This window comes from Phasianus colchicus, chromosome 3, assembly GCF_987193195.1.
Source record: "Phasianus colchicus chromosome 3, bPhaCol1.hap1.1, whole genome shotgun sequence".
In the NCBI taxonomy this organism is placed as follows: Eukaryota; Metazoa; Chordata; class Aves; order Galliformes; family Phasianidae; genus Phasianus; species Phasianus colchicus.
In genome coordinates, this window is record NC_143438.1 from 25138879 (window position 1) to 25153466 (window position 14588).

The 14588-nt window shown below is 39.0% G+C and overlaps 1 protein-coding gene across 1 annotated transcript; it reads left to right on the forward strand.

Annotated features, from left to right (window-relative positions):
• The first annotated feature begins 7960 nt into the window (after positions 1–7960).
• On the forward strand, positions 7961–13223 carry LOC116226552 (carboxymethylenebutenolidase homolog). The gene is made up of 5 exons (XM_031589454.2): positions 7961–8166; positions 8791–8898; positions 10738–10880; positions 11292–11383; positions 13030–13223. The coding sequence occupies exons 1-5, from the start codon at positions 7961–7963 to the stop codon at positions 13207–13209; spliced, it is 729 nt and encodes a 242-aa protein (XP_031445314.1). The 3' UTR covers positions 13210–13223.
• Positions 13224–14588: the final 1365 nt, after the last annotated feature.

Consider the following 14588-nt stretch of genomic DNA (forward strand, 5'->3'; position numbering starts at 1 on the left):
TTCTTTACGCTTGTCCAAAGTTCCTTATTTTGTTTTAGAAAATGGGTAAAAACATGCGCTTTCTGGAAATGTATTTATTAAAGTACTTTGATCGCTCTGAGCTAATGTATATATGGTAATCACCTTGTAATGTAATTAGAAAGTCTCATATTTGCTTTCTTTTAACTTGTTGCTTTGATGTTGCACTTGGGTGTCTATATTGTTCTCTGGGATACAGTCCAAAACTATCTGGATTCTGGCCAAGATTAATAATGTGTAGACATTTGCAAAACAGGACTCTTAAAGACAGGCAGATATGGAAGAAGATTTTTTTTCCCCTTTCACTCTATTTTAATTTTGGGAGTTTAAACACTGATTTAGTGTAGACAATTTTTTTTTTTTTTGCAAAAATTTATCAATAATCGGTGATGGTAGCAAACATTTTTCCCTTATCCAAATAAAGGGAAAAAAAAATTGATTCAGAAGATGTATCGTTTATTCATCCTTGAAGATAATAGTTCTAAAGCTGGATAGCTAAAAGAAAAAGAACTTTTCAGCCATTTCTAGGTGCCAAACTTTTGAAGTTTTAGAGAAGACAAAATGTTTGGTAAGAAAACCAAATTGACATATTCTTATGTCATGCATAGAGAGGGAAATATACTCTTAATCCAGGTAATTATTCACATAATCCTAATTCTGTTGTACTTCTCATATCTCTGTTTACAGCATTCAGCGCAATAATGCTGCTTCTGGTCTTAGATGGCTATTTTGGAGTAATTGCTCCAAACTTTACTAGTTTTTCTATATTTTTCTACCACTATTCATTATTGTTAGCATTAGGAATCATATGCCTTATACTGAGATTCCATTAGAAGTGTTTTTTAATCAAGTGATGAGCTACTGAATTACCTAGAAACACCTGGGCAGTGTTGGGTAATTTTAATATGCCTCTGTAAATGTCAGACGCAACATTAAAATAATTTTCCCTTTATTGCTTTGGTGTAATTAAACTTGCACCATACAATTTTTCTATGAAGTTCACAAACCTCACACTTTAGTCTTCCACAAGCTCTTTCAAAATAAGGAAACTAAGGTAAGTTTGTGGATGACACTAAATTAGGAGAAGTTATTGACTCCCTCGAAGTTACAGAGAGCTTGCACAGAAACTCAATGATCCTTGCGGGTCCTTTCCAACTATGATTAACCTCTATGAAATTTGAGAGTAAATATTCACCATTTAATTTAGGTAAAAATTAATCCAAATTAATCCAATCCAAGCGTGAGAGACCCAGAAGATTTGGGGCCCACTGGTTCTTCACACCAACAAGGAAACGAGGAACGTGGCTATCTGAGATTATTAGTACTATTATTATTGTTTTTCAGATCATTCTTCTGTTCTGGTGGCCTATGCTATAGTTTTGATTTTGGGGGGAAAAGGAGCTGTGTGCTCTGAGATCTGACACTGGGCTACCCAAAAGGAAAGCAAGACGATCAGAGCAAAGCTCAGAGGCATAATCCAAGACAAGATCAATCATCACAAGCCCCCCAGGTCTTTGTCCTTGTGCTACATTTTTTTCACTCACAGGTGATGACTCCGTAGATAACTTTAGATACAGAATGGATGCAAAAATCTCAGACAAAACCCACAAACCCAAGTCTGAATTACAAACCCACTGATTAGCTTTGTGAAACTGTGTGAGAAGGCCTGGAAGTTCTCCCCTCCAGTAGCCACCCACATTCCAGGGGAGTGCCTTCTGGTCTCAGGTCTGGGTTGGGGCGCAGAGTCCTCACTGATGTTGCAGTTGTTGACCTTGCTAAGCCTTTCCTCTCATTCTTCCTTCAGGCCTCTCCACCAGCTCCTGCGTTTAGCAGCCCCTCACAAAGCCTGCCATCCCCCTTCCGTCACTTGCAGCTGCTGGGGGCTGAGGCTGCAAGCAGAAAGAACATCATTCATCACATGTACTTCGAGCAGGGCTTTCACATGTAAATATAACATTTGTAAGGATTTCAAGTTTCTGACAAGTCTGTTGCTACCAGCAGTGCTCTGAATACTGTACCAGGTGAAGGTAAATGGAACATGTTTAAGCCTGTTCATTAGTCTCTCAATCAGGCTGTTCCACACCACATCCAGCAGAGTTACTTGCCTTTCTGGGATTCTGTGTATCATTAGTTGTCTGGGAGAAAATACCTTGCTATTTTGCCTCCAGACAGCAGGCTTGCATGTCCTAGCATCTTGTTTCTTATGTTACTATGCAGCTAAAAATGCAGCTGACAGCTGTGAGGGTTTACTCTGGGGTTTTATTCCACACTCATTGCTGTAAAACCAAGAGGAATATTGGTACAAAGCCTTAAAAAATAAAATAAAATAAAATTCAGACAAAAACAAACAGACAAGCAGCTGTGTGTTTCAGGTGAAGGACAAATTTAACTACTGTGTGTCTGGATGCATGTGTACAATGAACTCCACAGTTGCAAGCCTATTACAGAGATGACTCTGTCTTGTGGGGAAAGAGCCGGTCTCTTCAAATAAGGGAGATCTAAATGATTTGGGGTTTGCGGGTCAAAAGTAATGACAGTGTGCAGGTAAGAGCTTGCATAACAGCAGAGTTTGTCCTTTGCTCTCCTTTCACCCTAGCAAACTCCAAAGAGATGCTGGGCACAAAACAAGGATTCGCAAATGTCAGTATGCATCTTCGATCAGATTTCTGGCTCTGCTGGCCTGTTTCTGTCAGAGGGTGCTGCAGCTTGCATGGACTCAAATCCTGGGGATTAGACAGACTCAAGCCAGATGCCATTAGGATTAAAGTAAAATCAGATCTTTTCAGTGAAGTCCCACTCCCTCCCTTGCAACACTAGCAATCTTTTTAATAGTTTCTTAAACAATCTTGATGTACAAAGCTAATGACAGGCATGACAGGACAGGTAAAAAATACTGTCTCTCTGAGCATGACAAACCCTAATTTTGAGTTGCATGTAGCACACAAAGGTGAGACTCGTCTTGCCTGCCTGCTGATGCTCAGAGCACAGCAATCTATACCAGCACTAGGTGGGTAAGCTGCCATTAAACTCAGAGATAATCAGATCATCACAGTTGGTGGCGTCTAGGGGACTACCCATTTCACTGTAAAGAAGGTGTCCATAAAGTTTGAGTCACACATCTCAGTGGAAAGTGTGGGGTGCAGATACCTTGCTAACATACAGACATCATCATTGTAAATGTCTGAAGTTTGGGTGAACTGAATCCAGCCTGTTCTACATAGTTCTCAGATGTGGTGGTCACTATACAGAGTACAGCTCAGGATCTAGTCTTGCTGAAAAGGTCTTGAGGGTTCTGGTAAATGACAAGTCGGACACGAGCCAGCAGTGTGCCCTCACAACCCAGAAAGCCAGCCATATCCTGTGCTGCATCAGAAGAAGTGAGGCCAGCAGGGTGAGGGAAGTGATCCTGCCCCTCTGCTCTGTGCTGGTGGGACCTCACCTGGAGTACTGCGTGCAGATGTGGACTCCTCAGTACAGGCGAGAGCTCTTTCGTCTCTTTAATTTGTCCTCCCCAGCACGCATACGTACACAAACCTCATGCACACACTCAGAAAATTAAACCTGTAGTAGACATTGTTCTGGGGGCTGAGCTAATGCATACAAATCCACTATGAAACAGGAATGGAAAATTTCAGCAAGTCACCATCAGTAACAACCAACACAGACTCAGATGTTTCTAACTTGTTGAAAGCAAGTCTAATCAGAAATAACTTGAAACACTTTTAGACTTGTTTGGAATACGTGTGGGTGTGGCTGTAATGCATTTCATCTGTGTGCTGGGGAGACTTCCCTAATTTTCTTATGCTGCAAATTTGCCAGAACAGATTCATCTTAATTCACAAATTCCATTAAAGACATCATAAGTGCATAAATGTACTACAAGAAAATGCATCTCTGAACTTAGTAATGTATCAGCAAATTCACCACTAGGTGTTACATGCCAGATGTGTCAGCTACAAATTTGGAAATCCAAAGGTTCTGCAGTCTTAAATGGCTGCATCGCACATGTCATTGCTCTGTACAGGACTAGAAGGGAAAGCTTATCAGAAAAATAAAGTCTGCTGATAAGAAGAGTCACTGGTTCTCGTTCAACTTCCCTATACTATTTTGTTAGGAATTACATACTTCTAGAGAAATGGAGAAACAGGTGGTGTTTAGTATCACTTTGTGTCTTGCTTTCAAAACTCCTTAGATAATAAATAAATAAAAGATGGAGTAAAAGGCAATTGATTTGGAGTCTGATGAATGTACCAAACCCTGCCTCTCTGCATGATCTGTCTCCACCCCTTCCGGTCTGGGTGACTTGGTGTACCAAGCGTCTCCTCCTCTACTCCCAGTCCCAAACTATGCAGCAGAGTTGAAGAGCACCTGGAAACTGGATGAGCAGCAGCAGCAGCAGAAAAACTATCAGCAGAACTTGTTTTCTTCATTTTGTGTTTAGTGAAATCTAGCTGGTATCTCACTGAACAGAAGAAACCAGCTGGGCTAACTCAGGATCCTGTACTCCAGGTAAGTGATGGCAAACTGGTCCACAAAGACTATGCTGGCAGCAGAGAAAGGCTAACTATTTTTAACTGTGTTGAATGGAGAAATCTGAAGCTGCTGAGCAATAAGAACCAAAGATGCTAAGCAGCTTTAAAAATGCATAAAATATTAAGCAAAAAAATATTTATGGAAGGACTTCTGGCTTCAGTAAAAAAATACACAAAGATAAGTATTAAGGAACAGACAAAGTGAAGATAGAGGGTTTCAGCTTCGGGAAAGTAGATTTTGAGTGCCTGCTTCTGCAGCACAGCAGTATTTCTAAGGACACCCCAAACATATTTTTTCCTCTAAACATCGTCATGCATTGGCACAAAGGGAGGTAATACATTCACTTGAAGCTTTTGACTCTAGACTGACTTTGGTGGAGATATCCTCCATCAGCCACAGCCTGGGGCTTTCTATAGGAATTACTGGTCTCCAATTTATGTCTAGTAATAGCAAGATCATGTCAGAGGACCATGATAATTAATTTTGCCTTCATGATTATTAATTTCTGTTCTTTCCCTTGTTTGGTGACCTGGAGCATTTAGCACTGAAATAATTTAATGCTGGAGTTAAAACTGTTATCACTGGATCCAAGAAATCTTAGCATCATCAGTTCATCTTGGCAAAAAGCAAAGCACCTTGAGATCATGTGCTCATACTCACTTTCTAAAAGGTGGGGACTATCTTTGGGACTACTTCTTCAGGACTCCCTGATTGTTTTTGAAAGATTCTTAGCCCCACTTCTGCAGTATGATTTTTTTTCCATTGAAAGCTTAGACTAACTAGGTTTTTCTGATGTTATTTGCTGCTCCCTACAAGTGAAGTAGTTTGGATCTATCCTACTATTCAAGGGACACCACCTTCACCTTGTGATAATACTAAATATTTCTCCTGATTTATTTTCTACCTTGCACAAAATCTGAATGATACTGAGAAACCCAGGGAAGCAAGGAAGAGCAAACCCACTGATAAGAGGGAGAAGCAGTGAGAAGGCTTTCTCTTAGGCAGCAGAAAGATGACCTGTGACTCATGGATGTCACTCTCTCTGTTAGCAACAGTTCACTCTGCTCCTTGGTTTGTGCTGGTTCCTGTGTCTTCTCTGTGCTGAAGGTTGGTGATGAGAAGCAGGCTGTAGAGCTGCTGTAAAGGCAAGGCTCGTTTGGAATTGGGCCACTGGGAAAGCAGGAAGGGAAAAAGTGTAATGGATGAAATTGGTGGGAAGAGAGAATGAGGTGAGACAGGACAGGTAGGAAATATCCTGGGTCGTTGCTTCAGTGCACAGCCTTGCGTGGAACAAAGCAGGCAGGAACAAATAAATCTTCTGACTGAACAGGATCCCATCAAAGACTTCCAAGCAGTTCAGGTGTGGCTGACTATTTACTAAGTTCTTCGCAGACAGGTAATTGGAAAAGAACCAGCTGGCTAGGAATTAATTAAGATAGGCCAAAGAAATAATTTCTGGGTAGCAATCAAAAGATAGGCAGTAGGCTCTTTCACAGCTGTTGCAAAGTGTAATGCTTCCTAAACATTTCCTTGAAGGGGACACCATGTGTTTTGCCCTTCTGAACAAAAGTTGCTAAGGGTGTAAGACTGGGCAGCTTTCTCAGGACCCAGTGGTATAAGCTGTCTTTGGGAATGCCTATGAATTCTTCAAGCAATCTCTCGCACTTCAGCATACTCAATCATATTGGGTTAAAAGAAAAACAGGTAGGAAGTACTTTTGCATAAGCAAAAATCATTCAAGCATTTTGAGGCTTGTTATCGGGGATGGAAGCTAGGAGATACTCCAATGCACGTTACAAAGCCATGAAAGTTTGGTGACAGAGCTGAGGAGGTTCTAGCCCTGAAGACTGGACTAATTCATACTTTCTAGCACCAACCTTGATGTTCGGATGTTGAAAAAGATGGGAGAACAATTAACAAATGTAATCAGCTCTCAGTTATCAGCACAATGAATTACCTCATCATGTACGATCATCCATCTCATCTCTATTACTGAAGCATCTTGATTCTTGAAATAAAACCACATCCACCCAGTTCCTGTATCACTACACCACACTCAAACAACCAGTACTCATTATTGTAATAAAGCTTATTTAGACAAATTCAGTGCTGGCCCTGGCTGACCCAATGACAGCATCCTCAAAAGATGATCAGTGGAAGAACAGAGTTTCTAGATCATACTTCAGGAAGGTTAATTATTCTGAGTACACAACAGACTAAATGTGTACAAAAAAATGAATGCTGTTACTGGGCCTGTGTTAATCGTGCAAGTAAGAAAGTACAGTATAGGTACAAGAAATCTGTGAAACTGCAGCTCAACTCTGTCCTTCAGTCTGGATGTACGCAGCTCCCAATGTGTCTCTATTACCTACCCAAAATTTCCTGTTACTCAGCAAAACCTAGCTCTCTGTTGCTGTGGTTAATGGAGAGCTGAAGGAGGTACATATTGTTAACATAATTTGCTGTTTTTCTATAACTGGACAGTTTTCTGAAGAGTATGTTACAATTCACATGGAAATAATAGGCTGATGTAGAAATGATGAAATTGAGATAGACATGATGTGTATGTAGGTGTGTGTACGAATTCCCAAGGGCAGTTTTAAAGTCAGCATGTGGTTAGGAAATTTTACTATTGACTCTGCCCCTGCAAACCTAATTGGATTCCTTGTATAGATGGAGTATAATACTACTTTTAATTACAAGATTAACATTCTACTTTGTGCGGAGTCCGTCCCATGCTCCAGACACAGAGTCAGAACAACTTCTGGCATTTGCTTGCTTTATTGCAATCCCTTTCAAAGGCAATGCCTTTCCACCTAATCTAGAAATCAGTACTGCAGCCTGTTGCCAACTGCTCCTGGTACATGGGATGCCAAAGTTGGTGTGACAATTCATAGCTGCTACTGAAAACACACGTTAGCTGGCAGGTGCCAGCACTGCAAGAAGCTCTGAATGCTATGCCTTTCTGTACCAGCTGAGTGCTATGGTCCTTACCCCTCCATAATTTAGAGAAACTAGCCTATGAATCTTGATTGAAGACATGGGTGAGTGCTACAACTGGTCACTGTTCCACATGTCTGGGGACAGTGACATCTGAAGCTGTCACTGCCCAACTTCATGCCAATGCTGTCATGGGAGCCAAACAAAAGACCTATATGAGAGTAGTCACTTTGCAACTTTTTGTCTCTCTTCACTCTCAGCTTAATAACACATAATAGATTAAGATTCATTCTAAATTGGTGCATGGCTTTTGTATTTTACTACTTTCTCCTTTCTGACAAGAATGTCAATGTTATTTATCAAAGCTATTGAACTACTTTCTGCTGACTGCACTTGCCCTTGTTTGTCCTAATTTTGTACTAACAAATTTGACTTTCTCACTCTTTTTTTTTTTTCCCTAGGTTTCCAGATGGCTGATCCTTTCCTGTACAATACTGGAGAAAGATCTGGATATGGGTGCCTTGGACATGAAGTGCAAATTGAGCATATCAAGGCATACGTTTGCAGACCATCTTATTTCACAGACAAAGCTGTGATTGTGATTCATGATATATTTGGATGGATGTTCCCAGACATTAGATATATAGTTGATTTAATTGCAGGTCATGGATACATGTAAGCACCTATCGTTCCTACTCTCCTCTTAATCAGTGCACTGATAGGTCACCAGGCCCAAAGCTAAGCATTGTGTATGTTTTCCACACACATAGGGCACTTCATGGCCACCAAAGGTACTAAAACTGATCAGTCAAGAATGGCTATCTGAGCAAAAAGCTACAAAGAAGGTGATGAAGTGACAGTGTTTGTGCTCATGTGGCAATGTGGATAATTAAAAGATTTTAAAAAACCCAAACATTAGTATGAACTTTTAAATTGTGTAAGCTTTTCAAACCAAACCTTTTGGAGTTCATGCAGCAGCGAGAGTTGCTTTAAATTTTATTAGCAAAGAGATAAATAACCATTTATTTGGAACCAGGAGGGTTGCTTTATTCCTTTACTTTTGTACTAAGTGTGTCTAAGGAAAGTAGGAGAGTTTATTTGCATGTGGGTTTTTTTTCTATAGCAAGACATATAATTTTAACTTTGCTGATTGCCAGAACAGGATAAGTAGAATATGATTCAGATGATAACTGTGTAGGTGTACACCCTGGAGTAGAAAAGACATTAGAAGTCATTTAGACATCCACAGATTCTCCCCACCTGGATGTAAAAGTTGATTTGTTTCCATGTCTTACGCAGAACCATCTGCCCAGACTTCTTCAAGGGGAAGGACCCCTGGAAAACTACTGATCACTGGCATGACTTTGCTGACTGGATGAAAGAACATGACCCTATGAAAGTAGACAGGTAGGACGCATAACTGTGCTTGCATTTTAAAAAGCATTTAGCAAACAAGGGGAATTTGTACATATCTGAAATGTTTAAAGTGACCCTCACAGCAGGGCAAGCTGGCTGCATGCACACAATTATTTTATTCTGCATGGTTCTTCTGTGGTCCCAAGCACTGCCCTGTGATTTGGAAATGGTCATCTGCTCCATCTGTCATGCTGCTTATTGTCCCCATCCTCATAGACTCTTTTCTAACTATGTCACACTGGCTGCACAGGCCCAAAACTGGTGTCTCACAGGCTATGAAACACCTAGAACTCTCACTCATTAGTGTGGATACTGCTTCCAGGTCCTTAGGATAAGGAGGAAAACTCTTCTACGAGTACTCATGCTATCTACCAGTTGTCACTTGCCCATCTTTCTTTCTCCCTTGTAAATGATAGGTGCAGCTGATAATCTCCTGAGCAGTACTAGGTCAAAATTTGCAGAATTTGCCCAGATACTCCTCAGATCAACTATACTGTTTTTCTCAATATATGGAGTGGCCACTATCTGTAGATCCTAGCAGAGCCAGCAAAAAAAAAAAAAAAATCTTCCTTAAATTAAGGCAGGTATTATTGTTCCTTCAATATCTGTTACCACAACCTGAAACTTCAGAGAATGATAGACAGTGACGCCCTATTACTCAGCTATCATCTTGTAAGCCACAGAGTGTTTATCTGGCCCCTGCAGCACTCACGGCCCAACCAACATCTCTCAGCAAAGCTTTTGACAGTACAGTTGCAGAGTTGTGACTGAAATTTTGGAAAAGACAAATGACTAATACCTATAAGAATTCCTACTCCAGACAACTATCTTAATCATTTAAGACCTGAAGAACATACCTGTGTTGTTTACTAAGTGTTGACTTGTAGCTGTAAGATCTCTCAGAGCATCAGCAATCCTACATACTCATCACTTATGTTATACTGTCTCGAATAAACCAGAGCTGAAAGAGCTCATCCATTCATAACGTGCTGCTCATACAGCCCTTGCACACGATCTTCTGATCATGGCACTTTCATACTGCTTTTTTGTCAGACTATCCAAATTTGTGATAGAGATACTAATATACCTAATACTTGAAAATATGGTTATTACTGTACGCAGTCTACATTTAAAATTCACTTAAAATTCTGTAGATAATGAACAAGATAAAAACATTACCCTCATGAAGTTAGCAATAAAAAATTAATTTAAAAAATCAATTTTAAAAGTGACTTGCTCTGATCTATACAATTTTTTTGTATTTAGTTCATTATACTTCATGCAATACTCATTTTTGAAAACATTGTAGCTGGTGACATATTAATATTGAGTAATTATTATTTAATACAGTAATTTTGTATGTGGCTTGGTTGGATATTATTAACTCATGCAACAGGAATGACACACTCGAGATAATTCCTTATCTAAATAGGTAGACTCAGTAGAGATAACACATTCAAGCTCATCTATTCCCACATTCCATAATGCAAGATGTTGTTCTGCTTGCAGATATGTCTTGTCTTTAGTTGTCCTGTCCTAAACAAAGTGATTCAGTGAAAAACTGCTTCTTTTGAAAACAAAGGAGCAGGTCACAATTCAGGTAAGTATTTAAGCACTACAACTGTGTATGGCTACTTCCCTAGATTAGGACCAGAAATGTTAACTCCCATCCAAGAATAGAGGCCACTGCTTTTTAATATGCTCTCTGTTTTAAATGATTTGAGGTGCAGGTGCAGAAAATTTCATGTATCTCTTTTAGTTTATTTCTTAAGCAGTCAGATATTGATTATGCTATAGATCCCTTAGTTCTCTTTTGTTTATATGTCTTAGGGAAGCTGATGTTGTCTTGAAGTATCTAAAGGAACAATGCGATGCAAAGAAGATTGGTATCGTTGGGTTTTCCTGGGGTGGAATGGCAGTACATCACTTGATGCTGAAAAATCCTCAATTATCCGCTGGGGTGTCCCTCTATGGTAGTGTAGAAATGAAAACTTACACGAGCTCACATCATTATATGTAGTTTGTAAGTCTAGTTACTGCTTTGTAGTGTTTTCTGTAAGTACACAACTTAAAGGTGAGTTGAAAATTTTAATTATGGCTGTTTCAGCAATGTGCTATATTGCTATCAACATTATAAGAATACTGTAACTTGGGGAAAAAAAAGTGTTTTCTTGTGCACGCGCATTTTCTAATATTTTTTTAGTGCTTGGAGAATGGAAACAGTATTTTCCAAATGCTCTTTTCATCCATCAGAATAGAAACTCTCCTCAAGTAAAAAAAGTACTTAGCAAATAAACTTAAATAGAAAGTTTGTCACAACATTTTTCATTCATCTTGCAAGAATGATAACCTCACTAACATTCTTTTTCTCAAATACATTATAGGAATTGTAAGGGACTCTGAAGAAAGATACAATTTACTAAACCCCACATTTTTTATATTTGGTGAGAAAGACCATACTATTTCTTATGACCAGGTAGGTTGTATTAGAAATGATTTTTATTTTCCCATTTTTCTTCTATCCTAGAGAGAATTTCTAGCCTGTCAGAAACCATTTTCAGATATGAAAAATCAGATAGGCTGGATTGTTTTACTTATATTTCAGCTTACTTCCCCCATATCTTGCTTAGGTTATTCAGAGCTTCTCTTTGAGTTGAGTAATGCAGTAAAGATCTATTACTGGTCTCTCAGTGGCTATGCCAGCAGAGTGTGAAACTGGGCAGGAAGATCCAACTTGTATGAACCAAGAGCTTGGATACTACAGTCATATATGGGAGAAGAGGTAGTTAAATGACTGAATTTGGACCTTCCTTGAATGGAAAAAAATAGTGTCAGCTCAGTGACAAAACTTTCTAATGATGTAGACCAATGACAGTTGCTTTTGGTACACCAAGACAAAGTAAACTCTGTCAGAAGAGTGGTTGTGAATTTTTAATAAGTTGATGACAACTTGTGGATTCTGTTTTGATTCCTGACTGCCAACTATATTCTTACGTAACCCGTATAATAAACTCATCTGAAAGGTTGGATAAGTATATGTGTAGTAAACTGAGGCCCTTTTCTGTGGCTTAGTTTTTTCTCTTTAGAGGCAATGATAGCATATCACCTCTAGCATAGTTTGTTGCTGCAATAACAGAGTCTCACTGGGGACCAAGTAGCATGCTCTGTGAATGAAGAAGCCAGCCAAAATTTAATTCTCACTGTGTATTCCAGTATGTTGATCTACACCTCAAATATGAAACGTCTCTGTGCAGGAAAACAAATTTTTCATTCACTGTCCCTCTTTTCTGGCTCAAGCATTTTTTACCAGTCATAATTTTAATTTTTATTTTTTCCCATCGTATGTCAGACATTGAAATATCCCATTTTCTCCAGAGATTCTCCCTTTCAGAGTTTTTGTATCCTGAGTTTAATTTAAAAAACCATCCTCAAATACATTATTTTCTGCACTGAATAATGAAGGGTTCTGTGAAAAAAGAGACAACAAACATTAAATTACTTGAGATTTAATGCCCAATGACTAGAATTAATCTTGCAGAAGTAAAATAAGTGATCATCCCCCTATTTCCTGACTTCCTTATGGAAATAAGCACAAAGTGTGTCTATAAACGTGTACAGGTACAGTGTCATATGGCTAGCACTCTGCTTGTACTTAACATCAAAAGATTGTGCAAGAACAATGCCTTTTTGTTGTACAGTAAACTAAGAAAAAACAACTGCTTTCTTAAATGTTATTACTAAGTTTATCAAAATATTTAGGACTGTGAATTATTAGGACTTAGGCAATATGTTCTCTCAGGGAATATGTTCTCTCAGGATCAGAGTTTAAAATCAGGTTACAAGCCATGTTATGCCTCTGAATAGAAGTGCACCTATTCATTTACAGCAACAAGATTCACCAGGCCATCTTAGCAGTAGCTGTTGGGGGTACTTATGCACCCCCACATTTTCGAAAAGCATTTCAGTCTTACATTCCAAAGAGGGATTTTCTCATGTACTGAATAACAGAATCCACTTCAATTGTGACAACAGAGAAAAAGCAAAGATGTAGCAAAATGATTAATGGCAAGTTTGGCAAACTTAAAAAACCACAGTCTAACAGAAAAATTCTTTATTTTACAGATTACCTTATTGGATGAGAAGTTGAAACAGTACTGTAAAGTTCCATTTAAAATTAAAGTTTATCCAGGACAGGTTCATGGGTTTGCACAACTGAAGCCAGAAGATATGAAACCTGTTGATAAACCTTATATTGAAGAAGCTAGAAAGGATATGGTTGATTGGATCAAGACATTTATTTGACAAAAACATAAAGGAAGACTAGGCTTCGAAATCAGAGTTCAATTAAATTTTAGAGAAGAAAACGGTCAAGAAGGATAGAAACAAGAAATAGAAACAGTTTAACTTACACTTATTTATTTATTGCAAGGCTTACAGAAGATTGTGAACTCAAAGTCGGACTGAAGGACCATTAAGCATTAAAGCACTGTTTGAATTTATCTTGATTTGTGTTTGTTTCATTATTCTACACTATGACATCAACAGTAATGAAACTGTTTTGCCATTCATGTGTCCTAGAGGGTATAACTTTTCATTCTGACATTACCTGAGTATTTTCAGGTTTTATTTTGGTATGAGGATTCTTAGTTGCAGGTATTAGCATAGAACCACCCTAAGTTTGCATGAAGAATATTTTTATTACCTACAGTGCATTTGTCTCAGATATACTGCTGTACTGATCAAAATTCCCATTCATGAAATGAACAGTTGGCTGTGTTAAGGACTTAGGAGGGAATGATGCTGTTTGGCAACCTCCAGGTATTCCATTAGCACTGTTAAAAAAAGCACTTCCAGTATTGCTTCATTGACATCAAGGAAAAACATAGACAGGCCCTACTGACTGTGAAAGTAAGTCAGGCATGAACACTGTGGAAACAGTGAGTTCACTGTGCTGCTCCAAGATATAATGATCAGACACAGGGCTGACCAACAGGTAAACCAAGTAAGCAAACAAACAAAAAAATATAAACAATAATAAACATTCCCGTTAACTTTTACTGCACTGGTTCCAGTTTTGCTGACCAGATGACCTTTTTTTTGGGGGCGGGGGGGGGCGGGGGGGGGGGGGGGTATTTTGAATTTAATTGCCTTGGCAATAACTCGGTAGTTTGTGCTTATTCAGAGATCCTCTGAATAAATGAAGAGTCTTCATCTTTTCTTATTTTATTTTCTACAACATCTGCCAGTTTCTCACATGATTACCTTAACAAGGTCCATAAATCAAGGCCACCATCTGCATGGATATCACTTTCCCTCTGATAGCAAGAAGGTTTGGCAGTTTCATAGATTGCTGTGCTCTCAATCTAACTATATGGTGTGCCATTTGTCTGCATACCTCAACAGGATGAACGTGATAGACAATATTGCTGCAAGGTGTGAAGTCAGAGACGCTACAAGTGGCATGAAGCTCAGTCCTAGGGTTGAGTTGACCAAAGTATGCTTGCTTTTCTGTCTGCTGTCAGCGTGTCCATCTTGTCTTTTGGGCAGCTGTAACAATGGAGGTATTGCCAAAGAGATGATAAGCAAAGATGGGAAGCGATGGAGGACATTCATTAGTTGCAGGAGAGAAGGAAACATTGGAAAAGACCACTAAGATCATCCAGTCCAACCATTATCCACCA

Coding starts and splice junctions, on each gene's coding strand:
- LOC116226552 (XM_031589454.2), top strand. CDS start 7,961: ATGGCTGATCCTTTCCTGTACAATACTGGAGAAAGATCTGGATATGGG. Junction 8,167..8,790: donor ATTGCAGGTCATGGATACAT/GTAAGCACCTAT, acceptor TGTCTTACGCAG/AACCATCTGCCCAGACTTCT. Junction 8,899..10,737: donor GACCCTATGAAAGTAGACAG/GTAGGACGCATA, acceptor TATATGTCTTAG/GGAAGCTGATGTTGTCTTGA.